Source organism: Triticum aestivum, chromosome 6D, assembly GCF_018294505.1.
Source record: "Triticum aestivum cultivar Chinese Spring chromosome 6D, IWGSC CS RefSeq v2.1, whole genome shotgun sequence".
In the NCBI taxonomy this organism is placed as follows: domain Eukaryota; kingdom Viridiplantae; phylum Streptophyta; class Magnoliopsida; order Poales; family Poaceae; genus Triticum; species Triticum aestivum.
In genome coordinates this window covers 84868817-84885565 of record NC_057811.1, presented here as the reverse complement: position 1 = coordinate 84885565, position 16749 = coordinate 84868817, and the positions used below count along the sequence as shown (strand labels likewise).

Genomic DNA, 16749 nt, shown 5'->3' with positions numbered 1-16749 from the left:
GGACGCTTATTGGAGCACCAACCGGGACAAAAGGCCCCCCTGCCTGGGCAAGCCGCAGCGGCCACGTGGGGTTGCATCTATCCCGGTTCGTATAAGAACCGGGACTATTGGTACTGGGCTTTAGTACCGACCCTTTAGTTCCGGTTCCCGAACCGGGACAAATGGGCCTTATGAACCGGGACAAATGGGCCTTTTTCTACTAGTGGTCGTCACACGGAGTTTCGAAGCCAACCCATGCCTTGTGAGGTTCCACCCACGCGAACCAAAGCCAGCGCAGCCGGAGCACTCGCACAAATTTGTCCATATCGAGGATTCCAAGTCCTCCTAGATTTGTTGGGCGGCATACCACTTTCCAATTGACCGTGCATTTCCCGCCCGAAACGTAATCAGTTCCACCCACAGGAAAGCCCACCGAATCTTGGTTATACTCTCGGAGGTCCCACGGGGATGACAAGCGCGGTGATGAAGTAGATCATGAGTGATGTTAAGACCGACTTGACAAGGCTGGAGCGGCCCGCAGCGTTGATGTTGTTCCCTTGCCATGGGGGAGTTTGGCCGCCACTTTGTCCACCAAGAACTGACAGTCAAGTATGAGCGAGACGGTCTGCTGCCACATTATCAGGGTGACGGCACTGACGGGTGTGTATAGTGTGAAGGAGGTGCCAGATCAATACATACTAAGGCGTTGGACATGGAACGCGGACGAAGTACATGGACAACATGACACACAAGAATTAAACATCGCGCAGCAGGGCTTGCCTGCAAAATTGATACATCTGGTAAGAAATATGGTGATGAAGAGAAACTTTACATCTACTACAATAGATGAAGCGTGCAACTACGATGAAATGCGCAGACCAGTCGACAAGCACAGGAAAGAGATGCGCAGAGAGATGGAAGTGATCACGAACAGGAAGTTGGAGAAGGCGCTGCACATGTTCCCCAGAAGTACTAGTGTTGCAGCTACTGGTACATTCCCATTAACAGAGAATTCAGACATGGGATCGGGAGCGTCTACAACACACATCAAAAACCCGCCTCCATCAAACACAAAAGGGCGGCCAAAGAAAATCAGGTACAAGTCAGATCTGGATGTCCAGGCAACACGACAAGAAGGCCAAGAAGAAGCGGAACGGACTCAGCTTCAGTGAATTGGAGAAGCGAAGTCACCGAGCGCCTTAGCCCCCAATATCTGCCCCTTATTTTACATTCAACGTATAGGATTCATCCAAGGTAACAAAGGCTCAGACTTGGCATTTTTCCTGTACGCATAACCATGATTCCAAAGCTGCAGCCCGCCAGAGTTAATAGGAGAACCTTTGGGCCGCAATCTAATGTTTGCTCTGCAAACAAATAATGGGATTAATATTTGCCTATTGTATGCTCTGCTCCATTTCCTTGTTATGCTTTGCTCCATACAAACTCATGCACTTTTCCTAATTGCAGTGGGATTCTTTTTGCCTATTGTATTTAATTTCGTACTGTCATACTTGGATCTGGAGTGGTGTGCTGTCAGTTTTCTCTTATGCAATGTAATTAGTTTTTGCAAAGCAAGACGTAGAGACAATTGCTGCTATATAACTCACTGGAAAAACTGCCAAGTCCGAGTCTGTTTTGCTTTGAGAGGATCCTATGCGTTGGATGCAAAATGAGTGGCAGATGTTGGGGGCTAAGGCGCTCGGTGACTTCACTTCTCCAAGTCACTGAAGCTGAGTCCGTTCACCCTCTTTTTGAAAAGAAATGTTCATTGATAGTCGGCGGATTGTATGGTACGATTTTTACCTTGTTTTCTGCAATAATTGAGTACATGTCCAGTTGCGTAGAATGTTACAAGATAATTTACTAAATCACACCACTTGCAACAATCGTGGCTTGCACTATTTGCTTCATGTCTTGGTTAGTTCTTTTATAAGGTAAGGAGTATTTTGTTAGTACAAGACGTCCAACCACTTTGGTTTGGCCGTGTGATGACCGGTCAATAAATTGCCGCGCAAAAATGAAGCCAATGAACAATTCTAACCAACTTTTGCATAGTGAGTGTTCAAAAACAAAAATTGTATTTTATCACATGAGATAGGTGACCTTTGGACAGCCGATGGAGACTATCAGTGCATGACAAAGTCCTAAAGCACAACCCGGCCACTCGCAATTTAGAGCAGAGTTTATTTTATTTAACCACATCAAGAGGACCACGATGTTCTATGTGATGGATCAATGGATCCAGACTGGCGTGCCGGCCGATTAACTTGCTAACTTTTTGTATGCGCCAAGGCCACACGCACCGCCAAGTTGGCATGTACTACAGCTAGCTAGCATGTCCATCTGCAATGTCAACGAAATTGTAACATGCAAAAGCGGGTGAGCCGTCGACGTCTCTCGTCCGCCTCTCACCCTAACCCAGTCTTCCACTCTTCCTTACTCCAACCCCTTCCGCAGATCCGGAGGATAATATGGCCAAAAACCTCACGCCGGACGGCCGCGAGGGCATTTGTCCGGCGGCGAGGGAATTTGCCGATCGCCCACGGATGCGTCAGCCGAATCATTGAGGATGCAAACCGAGTCTGCTTTTCACTGACGGATGATGCCGCAGGCATTGGCCTTGCGGTGGAGCATGCCAGTGAGGCCTCTTGCCGTTCTCCTACCATGGAGGCCATCTGACGGTGATAATGGCATGAAAATCGGGGCGGCGGCCCTGATGAATGGTCATCATGGGGCCACCGTGGTTCCCCAGGAGTGTTTTGCCAGTTCTTGCACGCTTGCGCGATGTTGCTTGCTGACCTGGTCCAGAGTTGTTGGTCAGGTCAATCGCCATGTTTGAAGCAAACATTGACCCAACTGCCCAGAATGATCTGACCTTCATTCTTTTTAAACAGCTCAAGACAGAGCCGGCTTTAAATTAACTAGGCCATCAACGAGCGATGTTGGTTGTTTGTTTTTATTTTGCGCCGGGCCAAAGGCCCTAATCATATCTTTGTTGAATTCGGCAATCTCTGGTGTTCCGGATGTTGGGTTTAGTCCCACATTGGCCATGGGGAGGAGACATGACACGGCTTATAAGGGTGAGGGTGTCCCCTCCTAATGGGCTAGTCTTTTGGAGGGAGAGGGCCCAAGGCCTCTCATAAGTCGGTGTTACTCTCCGGTTAAGCCTGGTTGACGCATGTGGGTCGAAAAGTCATATTCTTGCCTACGGAGGCCGTTCGCCGGCCCTTGATGTTTAAGCGTTGTTTGAATAAGATTTTCGTTATGTGCATCCCATAACATTGCATGATGTAGAGGTGGGGAGTTGGATCCTTCTAATAATCTAAAAACCTGTAAAGTCAGCTCCTTTGTCGCAATCCATGGCCAAGTTGAACCAACGAACCAGTTTACAACAACCCAGGTCAACAAACCACAAATTAATATGTTTGAAAAAGCTACAAACAATAATGTTGTGAAAAAACCAGAATTTTTCTTTGGCACTAAAGGAAAAAAGAATTAAAACTAGTATGGTAGTGCCTCCATTACTGGTCTACTCTCCATCGACATGAATATCCATAACTATTTATGGTTGTGTGTACATAGTTGGAGCGGGCAGGCAAGGATTTATTTAACCAACATGGGTGACGGCATAGTCTGTAGATAGGTCTTCTTGCCTTAGACATTATCTTTGATTTTGTATGCCTTTGTTGGTGGTGCTGTTTTTGATCTTTGCGGTGTTTTTGTCGACGAATAATGCTCCACCGATTTTACTATCGAAAGGTAGTTATGAGAGAGAGAGAGAGAGAGAGAGAGAGAGAGGTGGTGCCAAAGGGATCTCGTCTGCAATGAAAGTGACACAGTGGGTTTTACAAATCTTCCGGCCATCAGTATTTAGTGCTGGGGAGAGGTTTAGTACTCCCTCCATCTCAGTTTACAAGTCTTGCACGCGTATTTAGGTCGTCAATTTAACTTATATAAAATAAATTGTTTAACATAAAAATTATATCATTAGAAAATAGAACATCTAAAGTTTCTAATGATGTATTTTTTGTAATGTATGTCTCTTATTAAATTGGCCAAATTAACGACCTAGGTACACGTGCACGACTTGTAAACTGAGATGGAGGGAGTATTGTCGAGTTGTAAAAGCGACGTGCGGTACTTCGGTACCAAACGAAGTGTGTTTACCCTTTTGTGCACATTTGTGTTTCGGAGTAAATTACACTCACCATAAAGAAATATAAGTGATCTAAACGTTTTTATGTTTCTTTACAAAGAGAGTATATTATTTGAATGATTTGGAGATCGTTGACCAGGCCAGGCGCGTGGTAGCGAGTTATTAATTTTTTCGGCACAATATCATACAATCTTAAATTGGGCTGCATTGACTTGCTTGAGAGTGGTTCAGCAGTCCGAAATTAACTAATGAGGCAACTGAAATTTGGTAACAAGTAGACTGGTTGTGTTTGCCAAAAAAGAAAAGAAAAAAGGAAGAAGAAGTAGACGTGCTTGCGAGTTTCCAAGAAGAGTTGATGTAGTGCAAAATTATTGTGCCATAAGCTCGATCAGAGTCTATAAAGAGCGACCCTTCAGCACCAGCTCCCCACACAGCAAATAGTTATTCACAAGAAACCACGCAAGAGAGAGCAGGAGAGCGAAAGTCAGCGAGCCATGAACCTCGCGGTGGCCGCCGTCAGCTCTATCATCCCCATGCTGGGCAGGCTCCTCACCAAGGAGTACAACCTACAGAAGAGCGCCAAGGAAGATGTCAAGTATCTGCAGAGAGAGCTCATGAGCATGCACGCCGCCCTGAGAGCCATCGCCGAGGTGCCGCCGGACCAACTTCCCTGGCAGGACATGCTCTGGGCCGGCGACATCACGGAGCTGTCCCACGACATCAAGGATCTCTTGGAGAGCTTCGATGCGTGCGTCGCCGGCTCCGTGCCTCCCCCCGACGCGGGTTACTTCCAGGTGCTCAAGGTAAAAATGGCCAACTTGTTCAAGATGGCCAAGGTTCGCCGTGAGATTGCCACCGCGGTGAAAGGTGTCAAAGAGCATGTGCAAGAAGTGGCCAACCGAGATGACAGGTATAGATGTCGTGGCGGTGGTGCAGCCCCACGGACTACAACCACCATCGACCCTCTTCTGTTGGTTCTGTACGGAAACCAGAAGACGGTTGGCATGGATGCTGCAAGGGACAAGATTATGGCCAAGTTGGTACATGGTGCAACTGGGCTTCAGATACTCTCCATAGTTGGGTTTGGAGGGCTGGGTAAGACCACTCTGGCTAAAGCAGTATATGATATGGCTGCAAAAATAAAATACGATTGTAGGGTTTTTGTGTCAGTCTCTCGGAATCCTGACATAAGAAAGATTTTTAGAAAACTGCTCTTCCAGTTTGATGTGGAAACGTATATACGTTTCAATCAAACGGAGTTGGATGAAACGCAGCTCATCAGTTTACTGCGACAATCGATAGGGGCCAAGAGGTACGCATCATTCATCCAATGCCTTCCACATACATCTACACAGTATATTGTATTCTGGCTTTTGTTTGTCAACCGTGTGCATGTTGCATGTTAAGGTCATGCATAACATTTGACATAACGGAACAATCTGGATCAAAGCTGAGAACATGATCGCAACTTTTTTATTTTGTGTTTACTCCAATTCTGTACATTTTCTGTTAACACATTTGACATTTATAACTAGCCTTGTTGTTGTGCAACGGTGCGTCCGAGGTTGAAAACCCCGACTAGAAATTAGTATCATCAAAATCTCAATTTTATACTCACAGCTCGAGAGACAAAACGAAATCATGCATGCTATAAATAGTACGCCCTCCGTTCCTAAATATAAGTCTTTTTAGAGATTTCAATATGGAGTACATACAGATGTATATAGACGTAATTTAGAGTGTAGATTCACTCATTTTGTTTTAGGTGTAGATTCACTTATTTTGCTTCGTATGTAGTCCATATTGAAATCTCTAAAAGACTTATATTTAGGAACGGTGGAAGTAATTAATTCAAATTGACGTATGAATTAGGACAGTTAACATTGCCACATGCCCATAACCAAACATTTCACTTTCATATCTCGGGTCGTGGCTGAATATGTTAGAAATTTTATTACATGATATTTTTTTAGAACTTTGTGGTGGGTTTCCAAACATGAACAACAGTTTAAAGCATAGAAGACATGCAAGCCTGTGTTGGTCACACAATTCTCAATGGTTGGAAATTCCCTCATACTTCATTGATCCTACGAGACGATGCAAACACACCATCTTGATGATTCCATCAACGCGTGGTGGGACAAATGGACCGACAACCGACACCCAAACCGGCATGCCATGACCTCCCTCACCATGCTCATCTCTTGGACTGTTTGGAACGAGCGGAATGCCAGAGTCTTTCGCAAAAAATTTGCACCACCGCCTGTTCTCCTTGGCTCCATCCTTGAAGAAGCAAAGTTATGGGTCACTGCCGGTGCAAAAAAACTTGGGACTGTAATTTTTTGCGAGTAATTGTCATGCCGTTTAGCGTGGGGTGTTATGTAAAACTCTAAACTCTATTCTCTTCTTATTTAATAGATGAGGCAAATCTTATGCCTCCGTTTCGAAGAAAAAAAAACTCACATTCGAGTTATGGTTCAATAGGCACTTCTAACAACCGATAAAGTTAAAATTGCATCATAGTGTTTGGCGTATTTAAGTTTTTTTTTGCGGGTGTGGCATATTAAAGTTGTTCACACGGAAGGATATTCTCTTTGTCGAGTAACACTATTCTCTTAGTTTGCAATATGATTGGCATGCTTCTTGCTATTGTAGATATTTTTAATGGCTTAGTAACCTGCGGATCTTGTGATGTCATGTTGATAGGTACTTAATCGTCGTTGATGATATATGGGATACCAATGCATGGGGGCTAATCAGTTTAGCTTTTATGGATAATAACACCAGAAGTAGAATAATCACAACAACCCGCAATTTTGATGTCTCTAGAGCATGTTGCTCTTTTGATAATGAGCTTATCCATACAATGGAACCTCTCTCTGAAGGTGACTCCAAAAAGCTCTTCTACGAGAGAATATTCGCAAGCGAGACTGGATGTCCTCCTGAACTGGAGCAGGTCTCCACAGAGATCTTGAAGAAATGTGCTGGAGTGCCATTAGCCATTATTGCTCTAGCTGGCCATTTGACAAGTAATCAGCAGATAAAACCAGAAGGTCAATGGCATGACTTACTTAATTCTATTGGTCGTGGGCTTACAAATGGTGGTAGTGTGGAGCACATGAAGAAGATATTATCATTCAGCTATTATGATCTCCCATCCCATCTGAAGACTTGTTTATTGTATCTAAGTATATTCCCAGAAGACTATTACATTGACAAGACTCGGTTGGTGAAAAGATGGATAGCCGAAGGGTTTATCCAAGGTGAAGACTTATTTGAGCTCGGTGAGAGCTATTTCAATGAGCTTGTCAATAGAAGTATGATCCAACCGATAAACATTGACACCGATGGTAGGGCAAAAGGCTGTCGTGTCCATGACATGATGCTTGATCTCATATGTGATTTGTCGAGTGAAAATAATTTTATCAGTATATTGGATACTATCAAGGGAGACTGGTCTTTCAAAAGAAATATGCGCAGGCTGTCCCTCCAGAAGAGAATGACAGAGCTCACCAGCACTCAACTGTCTACAACGAGCATGTCACAAGTGAGATCCTTCACCGTTTTTAGTCCTGCTATTAATCAGATGCTTTCTCTTTCACTATTTAAAGTTTTGCGTGTGTTGGATCTAGAAGATTGTAATCTTGGAAATGATCGTGGTCTTAACCTCCATTGTGTCGGGAATTTGTTACAACTGAGGTACCTAGGATTAAGGGACACAAAACTCCGTGAGATCCCGACGGAAATAGGAAATCTCCGGCTGTTACAGATATTGGACTTGCATGGGGTAGATGCAGAAAAATTGCCAACGGGTGTTGTTGGCCTAAGTTATCTGATGTTTCTACATCTTAGAGAAAATACAGACCTACCAGTAGGCTATAGGAATTTGACGTTCCTCCAAGAGCTAACCAAAGCAAACTTCAGTGATGATATGGAAGGGCTGCGCTTCCTGACAGAGCTGAGGGTGCTTTCCTTTAGTTGGCCATCAGGGTGTGGTCCCGACAAAATTGATATTTTGGTAAACTCCCTAAGGAACCTGGAAAAACTACAAAGCCTAGAGATTACATCTGAGAGCATTGATCTCATGGAGAGCAGCTGGATGCCCTATCCAGCGCAACAACTCCGTAGGCTTGTGTTGCATGGATGGTTTCATAATCTGCCAGGATTTATTAGTTCTTCATGGCATCCCCGCCTCTCCTACCTATGGATAGAAGTCCGCAAACTGCAACCGTGGGACATTCATGACCTTGGGACTCTGCCAGCTCTTCGTTATCTCTACCTGAAGTCAATCTTGGACACTGCCATGGAAGAGCGTGCCACGCAAAGCTCCCCGCTTAATATTGATGGATTCCCTTGCGCGACAGAGTGCTGGTTCGAAGGTGTTACAGTGAATCCATTAGGGTTCCGGCCAGGAACTATGCCTATGGTTCGATGCCTTGCGTTCGGTGCCCAAGTGTGGAACATCCTCGATATACGTCATTCGATAAAGCACCTAGGTCCAGATGGCTTGGAGTTGGACTACTTGAGCTGGAGCATAATGCACCTCTCTTCGCTCGAGCAACTCTCCGTTGATCTACATGGCGAGGAGGCTAGCAGCGCAAGGTATACTAGAGCGGAGGCCGCGCTGAAGCACGCGACGTACAACCATCCCAACCGTCCCAAGGTCAACATCTGGAGTCCTAGAGGCTGAAGAGCTGAAGAGGTACGTCATTAGTCGCAACGCAACAGGCGTTTATATCCAATTATCATGCATACTTGTTCTGCTAATCTAGAGGCTCTGTCTTTGGCTTTTTCGGGTCCACTCTCAATTTCACTCTTTCTTTCTTTCTCAGCTGCAGCCCCACGAGCAAGGGCACTCGGCCTCTGCATGCTACAGGTACGTACTGATTTCATTCATCAACATCCATTATATGTATATATATGTAAAAAAAAACAGAATATATTCTGGTGACTAGTTAGCTCCGTTTAATTTTAATTTTGCAACTCCACCACAAATGATCGGTGTCTATATATGTGATTCACGTTTCTGCATGTCATTGCAGCTGCGTAGCATGGGAGGTGTGATCGATTTCGTCGCAATCAGCTTCATCTTTAATGTTCTTTCGTCGCAATCAGCTCCACCTGCATTGTTGCTTCATTGTTCCTTCGGCGTCAAGAAGAAGTTTTGTCTCCCCCGTAAAGAAGACAAAAAAAGAAAAGTCTGGTGACATTGCATATGTTTGCGCCCTCTCTGCTTTTGGGTTCGTGAATTCAAAAACCGTTAAATTTGTACGGTTCGTTCGCGCATCATGCGTGCTGCTAGCTAGCTACCTGGATTGATTGAATGTATTGGGTGGCAAAATTATGATGTACATCTTGATTGTGATTTCTTGGAAAGTTTTCCTTTCTCTTCAAAGGAGCAGCTTAATACTTTTCACGTGGATTATTAAATAATTCTTGAGATGAATTCACGAGGTTTTCGCGCAACTTAGGTGGAGCATTAATTAGCTATTAGATGAGATGTGTGTATAGACATGAGGCTAATATAACATGATCTCAACATATGCTATGATTTGTTATGGATGTTTATTTGGCCATTCCATATACATATTCTTGTATTATGTGTTGTCATTGCTTTGGGAGATGCTACCAGTGAATCTATGAATCGCGGTCCAATTTCCTCCATAAGAAACGTTCTGCAAACACTTTTACATGGACCTTTATTTTCAGTTTTTATTTAATCCAAAAATTACGAAAATACTTCCAAAGTCCAAAGACATTATCCACTCATAATTTGCTGCAACTACCAACAAGGCCAATGAGATTGACAACCTCAGTAGAACTGTTGGGGCTAGGGCACAAATGGTTCCTTAATATGTTTTGCAGTCCTTTTTGACCGATCTTATGTGTGTTATCTCTATGGATTGATGCCCTGGTTCTTAAATGGGGGAGAGTTGTCACTTATTGCAAACCCTTGCACTTGGGTGCCCAACAACTTGGACTTCAGGATATAGGTGGCACAAGCATCTACACCTCTCGTATGGAGCACAAGTTTGACAGGCAATGCTTCGGAACGAGAGGCCACCGATGCCCATCATCTATTGCTACACTACGCCCACTGCCCCGCCGAGGCTAACAATGTGAACGTTAACACTCTCCCTCACGCGTGGCTCCACGGGTCTAAACGTGGACCAAAAGTAGGCTGAAATTTAATTGTGTTAGCCGATACCATGTAGAACTGCACGCACTAGTCAATTCATCCAAAAGTTTAAGTTGATGAGGAAATATGGGCTATGCATTTATACGTCAACAAGGAGGATGAGAGACAAGGTGACGGCTAGGGTCCGAATACCCTGGGAGCGATGCGGGGGCATGAAAGTCTCAGTGGTAAAGGGTCTATGGGTAGGACTATGGTCGGCCATGGCGGGGAGGGAGGGAGCGACCTTGTGCGGTTGTGCCACGGGGGACTAGTGAGTTCGTCGGAGAGGTCAACACGACTAGTGTGTCACTCTAGTGTCCAATCATTGGGGGTGAGTGTATGGTTCAATGATGGCCTCATATTGACGGTGGGTGGTCGGGCTTCGTTGCTTGTTTGGTTTCCGGCATGGTTTCCCTCAGCCACTAGCCACTGAGATTTTCGATCCAGTTTGAACTCTCCATGATGTATTCCTTGAATTGCAAAATGACAAAACCATAAATTGCGTGTGTTCTAAAAGCTTAACCATTTTAGTATTCTTTGCACGTGTAATTCGGCCATTTCCATTGCACTGTCTAGGCTGCAGCTTCAAGATAAGTGATGTTTCATGCAAAAGTCGGAGAAAGGAGATGTTTCATGCAAAATTGCAGACGCGGCTTCTTTTGACGCAAACACCACCACAAAGTTACCACGTAGTTCATCACTCCACCACATACATGGCTCACAAGTAAACAGCCATAGCCCTGCACTTTTCCAGAGAGAAAGCGATTTGAGAGGGAGAGAGATGAGACGAGGGGAGAGCGAGAAAACTCCTACTACATACGAGTTAAATTTCCGTCCACTAATAATTCGCCGTCGTGGACTCACCATTTGCTATGAGCCTATGATCCACTCCTACAAAGCCAGCAGCCTTCACAACTTCTGGCTGGAATTCGTTTTGAACAAAAGCCGATCACGCGCGTACGTGGAAGCAGAGACCAAGCCATGCCAGCCATGTACGCGCTGACCCCCCGCTGCACCCTCCCGCCGCACCGCCGCGCGCCGCCGCCGTGCCGGGCGGCCTCGCCGACGCCGGCGGCACTGGCCCGCGCCGACCCGGACGAGCTGCGGTCCACGTGGCCGCAGCGCGCGTGGACGCTGGCGGGCTCGGCCGCCGTCCTCTCCTCGCTGTCCGCGTCCGCCTCCCTCGCCGCCGACTCCGGCTCCTACGCCGAGCCGCTCGCCGCGGCCCTCGCCGCGTACACCGTCGCCGACCTCGCCACGGGCGTCTACCACTGGCTCGTCGACAACTACGGGGACGCCTCCACGCCGCTCGTCGGCGCGCAGATCGCCGCCTTCCAGGGCCACCACCGCCACCCCTCCACCATCACGCGCCGGGAGCCCTGCAACAACCTGCACGCGCTGGCGCGCGCCGTCGCGCTCGCGCTCCCCGCCGTGGAGGCCGCCGCCGCGGCCGCCCACGCGCCGGCCGCCGCGCACGCCTTCGCGGGCACCTTCGCGGCGTGCGTGGTGCTGAGCCAGCAGTTCCACGCGTGGGCGCACGAGAAGCGCCGCCGGCTGCCGCCCGGCGTCGAGGCGCTGCAGGCCGCCGGCGTGCTGGTGTCGCGCGCGCAGCACGCCGCGCACCACCGCCAGCCCTACAGCACCAACTACTGCATCCTCAGCGGCATGTGGAACGGGGTGCTGGACAGGCACAAGGTGTTCGAGGCGCTGGAGATGGTCGTCTTCTTCCGCACCGGCGTCCGCCCGCGCTCATGGGACGAAACGCAGGCCGCCTGGATGGAGGACACCAGCGGCTCCGTCACCGCCGTCGCTGTTACTGACAGTTCGTAACATACATCGACCATCGTGTACATACATACATACTACGATTCAAAAGGTATACAGAAAGATGAACTGGGATTGAAAGGATTCAAATATACGAGTTTAGCTAGGTGGAAAAATATAAATATTTAATGTATATTTTAGGTTGTTTTTGAGGATGCAAATCTTGTGGTGTATGCAAAGAGAGAAGAATTTTTTATAATTGAAAATGTGATGATTTTTTATGGTCTTCAGTCTGTCTACGACAACTTTTGTTACCCACAGCTTTCTTGTGGTGCAAATGATTTTGTTCTGGTGGCATGTTCTTCGGATATCCAGTATCTTCTTGTCCACTTGCCAGAAAAAAGCACATCCAGTTGAGATGATCAACTCTTTGCAACAACATTCGCAAGAAGGCAAGTCACACAGCCACACATGCATATGTCTTAAATCTGCTTATATCTATCGAATATGTGTTAATCCATCCGCCAAAAGTGTGACCAACATCGGCTAAAAGGCTTATTTGAGGCTCAGACCATCTGCTCTTGATTCAAATGGCATGGATGTGAATCACATGTCTGTACAAATTCTGCTTTTTGGCGTCTCAATCTCGAGCATCGATCCTGAATCAGGCAGATGAAGCAACAGAAACAAGCCGGCACTTCCAAAACTGCGGAGGGCGAAACCTAGAGGACCGAAAACTGAAGATGAATCCCTCAGCTGGAAGAGCTGCTGACCGTAGCAATCGCTTCGAAGCAAGGAGGGGTCGCGGGTGTAGGAAGAGGTGAAGGGGATGTCAGCGCGGCCGTCCATCGGGTGAATTCGCCGGAGGCAGCTCGGGCGGGCCGAAAGCGGCTCGGTGGCGAGGGTGCGGCGAGGGCGCTCGAGTGTGTAGCGCGCGGAAGTGGGCGCACGAAATAAGCGGCGCGCGATGCCGTCTCGCCCTCCGCTGGAGCGCCCGGAGCGGCTGCGCGCGCAAAAATCTGTATTTTTCCAGCGCGGCTGCTGGAGATGCTCTTAGAAATTGTCTTTCTCTTCACCCAGAAAGAAACCCACTTTCTGGTTGTAAGGTCCACATGCTCTCAAGATAAAATTACTTCAAACAGCAGCCAAGAAATGCTGACAAACAATTAGACCATTTCTTGTAGACTGCAGATCCTTATACTCCAGTGAACACATCTCATGCAACTCACAGAAGTAACCCAAAAAGCAGGCCTGCTTCAGCTAGCTGCTACTCTGAGTATAGGGTTGTACTCCCTCCGTTCCAAAATAGATGACTCAACTTTATACTAAAGTTAGTACAAAGTTGAGTCATCTATTTAGGAACGGAGGGAGTAGATTACAAGCACTTGCATCACTGTGGCCAAGAAGCACAATGAGCTGAAACAGAGTCCTCCTGGTCCCGCTTCCCTCTCCAGAGAATAATTTGTTCATCTTTAAATAGTATAGGGATGCATGGAACCAAATCCTATGAAACCAAAGGAAAGAAACAACAAAGTTAAATAAAGCATTCCAAGTGCTATGTTTGCAAGAGATAAAGGAGTGTCTAGTTTCTATCGTAAACTCTCCAGTGTTTCTTACTGTTGTGTTGCAAAGGAGATGTCTTCTGTCTGAAATTATAAGCAAGTTCTAAGGCATAATATACTTTAGCTGCATATATGACGAGCGAACTGCAAACTGCAGGAGGGTCGTTATATCTCAACTGCAAGTTAACTACTACACCAGCACACCTGTTTGATTAGAGCTTTTATTCAAATTCTTTCCAGTTTCATTGTTCTTCCATATGAATGCAAGACTGATGGGATTAATTCATAGAGAGCATTAGAAAGTTACAACATACCCTCAGCTTCACACCAATTTTTTTGCAATCACTAGTACCGCAATGAGAGCAATCTAGTCTCACAACTTCCAAAGTCTTAAAGGCCTCTCTCACTTTGTCAACAACATTAACATAAACACCATTCCTAGCTGCACAAGACAGAAATATCACAACATAGGAGCGACAATATATTGGCAACAAGATAGTGAGATGGAAGTATGCACTTATGTGATTCGAAATGGTCTTGCTAGAAATATGCGCTTATGTGATTCGAAATGGTCTTGCTAGAAATATTCCAACTTACTCAGTTTCATAAGCGGTGGCGAATGTAATCCTTTGTTTCTCATTTCTTTTGTTTCCTCAAAAGTCAACCCTTCAGCAACATTTTGGACAACCTTAGGATAAATAGGAGCCAATGGCTTCCACAACATCAATGGTATGACAGGCCGTTGTTTTGGATCATAGTTCCGGCCACGATATAGGATGAGTATATTTATGCTACGGTATATGATTCTCCCACCTGTTTTATCCTGCAAAATGGTGCACTCACATCAGAAATTGATGGATAACAGAATTCAACAGAAAAGGAGAGTTCAATCCCTAATTTTCTCAAGCATGTGGCAACACATTATGACCTCAAGATGGAAGCATATATTGTCCATGTCAAGAGTTGCAACCCCAAGACATTTGATTCTGACTGCTTCTGCACGTCTCCAGTGGTTGTGGATGTCATCGAGCATATTATGAGTTACACCATCTTTCCCTGAGAATACGACACATCTTATTTATAGCAGGAACAAGGGAATGCTTCTTAAGAAAAATGCAATTTTTCCTGAGCTACGCGAATGATCAAATGTTCAAATATAACAGTTGCAACAACATAATCTGCACAAATATGCACAATGGCATCTGTAAACAAATATAATCTGCACAAATATGCATAATCTTCCCATATACTTCCTCTGTAAACAAATATAAGACGTTTTAGACCACTATTTTAGTGATCTAAAACATCTTATATTTGTTGACAGAGGGAGTACTATGGAAACAATTGATCCAAATTTTATTACAATGTAAAATATGCAATCTTTTATCACGGATTTGGCCAAATTCAATGCTAAAAATTCTAGTACTCGTTATTCCCTCATCAATCAAATAAAATGTGCAATAAGATTGGGATTTGTAATGCGAAAGCTTGGACAACTAAAATCATCAGACAGAAACGCCATTTCAGCACTGAGTTGCTGAGAGCACCAAGAACTCACCCAAATTGATCTGCCGGGAGCAGTCGCTGTGCCGGTACCTCTCCACGAGCTCTGCCACCTCCGCTTCCGACAGTGCCTCGCCAAGCACCTCATCCCTACGACTCGGACCGCCACAAACATCCTCTCTGTTCCCTTCGGCGCGCACGGCGGCGGCGACGACGCCGTCCCAAGGCCGGTCAAGGCGGCCGGGGCCGAAGGGCGAAAACCGGGTTGGCTCGCGGAACCCAATGGGCCTCCAGGTCGGGTCAGTCTCCGAGTACGAGTACCGGAAGTCGAAGGGAAGGTCGGAGTGTGCCGGCTCGTCGGGGCTGATCTTGGCAGGCTGGTCTTTGGGCTTCGGCGGTGGCGGCGCCGGCGCCGAAGCTCGAGGTGGGGTTTTGGGGATCCGTGTAAACGGAGGGTCGTCATCGTCGGGGTTGGTTGGGTAGAAGGCGGAAAATGGGCGGCAGAGCAGAGCCTGGGCTTGTGACTGTCTTGGGCACGGCCATGGGAGAAGCTTCCGACTGAAGAGCATGGTGGGATACTGAGATGGGAGCCAGTGATGAAGCCAGGATTGAAGCAAACACCAACTTCTATTTCTGCAAAATGAATCAACCGAGTTCCATCAGCACATTAGACATACAGACATGCTCACATACACAATCCATTCCATTTAAATTTCAGTTCAGCGTTTAAATCATCTATATATGCAGTGTGACAATCAGACAATGCATACACCAATTCACCAAAGACCAAAACTACCAGCGAGAAAGTTACCAGCGAGAGGAGGGGCGCCGCGGCGGCAGTAGGCAGAAGCAGGCCACACAGCCGGCGGCGGCAGAAGCACGGGGCCGGAGCGCACAGGAGGGGGCCCGCCGTCGCCACGTTGGCTGCTCTGCTCGTCGCCGCCGCGGAGGGAGGCCGGCTGGCCGGGGCCAGCAGGGGGCGCACGGCGCACCGCAGTAGTGCGGCACGGCCAGGCTACGCGGGAGATGTTGACCGGGGCGGGGGAAGGCCGGGAAAGGGGGGACGGCGCCGGCGGAGCGCAGACACTGGGCGGCGGCGTGCGTGCTCGTGGCGTTTGGGCTGGGATGCGTTTCGTGCGTTAGGATGCGTTTGGATGCTGGGCTATCCCTCTGTTGGACAGGGATAGCTGTTTTTTACGTGGATGACAGTCGTTTGGTTCACGGACGAGTTGGGATAGGGATGGCCAGATGCTTCGAATATTCGTCCAAAACGCGGCTATGCGCGTCCGCGAAAATCTCGCGGATGTGGGCATCCCGCCGCGCGGCCCGCGAAACGTTTTTCTCCGCTCTATCTATCTCTTTTCCCCTTTCCATCTCTCTTCTCTCCGTTGCAGCCGCGGCGGCAGATCGAAGCCCGACGACGACCGTGAGCGCGCAGCGGCGCCGGCAGATCCAATCCCGGGGACGACAGTGAGTGCACAGCGGCATGACTCTCTCCTTCCTTTGCCTTCTCTCCTCCTTTGTCAGCAGAGGCCGTCGCGCCGGCGGCCAACACAGGTGAGTGCCGCGCGCGGCCGCCGGAGCCCTGCGGATGGCGGCGCTGGCCC

The 16749-nt window shown here is 47.3% G+C and overlaps 3 protein-coding genes across 6 annotated transcripts; 2 read left to right on the top strand and 1 right to left on the bottom strand.

Moving 5' to 3' along the window:
• The first annotated feature begins 4629 nt into the window (after positions 1–4629).
• Positions 4630–9590, top strand: LOC123141179 (disease resistance protein PIK6-NP). Of its 3 annotated transcripts, XR_006470194.1 has the most exons (4): positions 4630–5447; positions 6842–8837; positions 8968–9011; positions 9178–9590. XR_006470194.1 is itself a non-coding variant. In XM_044560394.1 (3 exons), exons 1-2 carry the CDS (start codon positions 4630–4632, stop codon positions 8823–8825), a joined length of 2802 nt encoding a protein of 933 aa, XP_044416329.1. In that variant the 3' UTR covers positions 8826–8837; positions 8968–9590. The 3 variants fall into 3 exon arrangements, 2 of the variants coding, with proteins under 2 accessions (XP_044416329.1, XP_044416328.1); XM_044560394.1 differs by having other exon boundaries at positions 8968–9590; XM_044560393.1 differs by having other exon boundaries at positions 6842–9590.
• A 1559-nt stretch (positions 9591–11149) lies between these two features.
• Positions 11150–12351, top strand: LOC123143728 (fatty acid desaturase 4, chloroplastic). Its single transcript, XM_044562694.1, has one exon. It carries the CDS (start codon positions 11295–11297, stop codon positions 12141–12143), a length of 849 nt encoding a protein of 282 aa, XP_044418629.1. The 5' UTR covers positions 11150–11294; the 3' UTR covers positions 12144–12351.
• Positions 12352–13230: 879 nt separating this feature from the next.
• LOC123143727 (CRS2-associated factor 2, mitochondrial) lies at positions 13231–16307 on the bottom strand. Of its 2 annotated transcripts, none has more exons than XM_044562692.1 (6): positions 15954–16307; positions 15198–15775; positions 14568–14695; positions 14237–14462; positions 13954–14081; positions 13231–13581 (listed from the first exon to the last, which is right to left on the bottom strand). In XM_044562692.1, exons 2-6 carry the CDS (start codon positions 15709–15711, stop codon positions 13468–13470), a joined length of 1110 nt encoding a protein of 369 aa, XP_044418627.1. In that variant the 5' UTR covers positions 15712–15775; positions 15954–16307; the 3' UTR covers positions 13231–13467. The 2 variants fall into 2 exon arrangements, with proteins under 2 accessions (XP_044418627.1, XP_044418628.1); XM_044562693.1 differs by lacking the exon at positions 13231–13581 and adding an exon at positions 13611–13843.
• Positions 16308–16749: the final 442 nt, after the last annotated feature.

Excerpts from the sequence above, each read along its gene's own strand:
- LOC123141179 (XM_044560394.1), top strand. The coding sequence starts at position 4,630 with ATGAACCTCGCGGTGGCCGCCGTCAGCTCTATCATCCCCATGCTGGGC. Across the intron at positions 5,448-6,841 it reads CAATCGATAGGGGCCAAGAG|GTACTTAATCGTCGTTGATG; the intron begins GTACGCATCATT and ends TCATGTTGATAG.
- LOC123143728 (XM_044562694.1), top strand. The coding sequence starts at position 11,295 with ATGCCAGCCATGTACGCGCTGACCCCCCGCTGCACCCTCCCGCCGCAC.
- LOC123143727 (XM_044562692.1), bottom strand. The coding sequence starts at position 15,711 with ATGCTCTTCAGTCGGAAGCTTCTCCCATGGCCGTGCCCAAGACAGTCA. Across the intron at positions 14,082-14,236 it reads GCCACCGCTTATGAAACTGA|CTAGGAATGGTGTTTATGTT; the intron begins GTAAGTTGGAAT and ends TGTCTTGTGCAG. Across the intron at positions 13,582-13,953 it reads AAATTGGTGTGAAGCTGAGG|GATTTGGTTCCATGCATCCC; the intron begins GTATGTTGTAAC and ends TTGGTTTCATAG.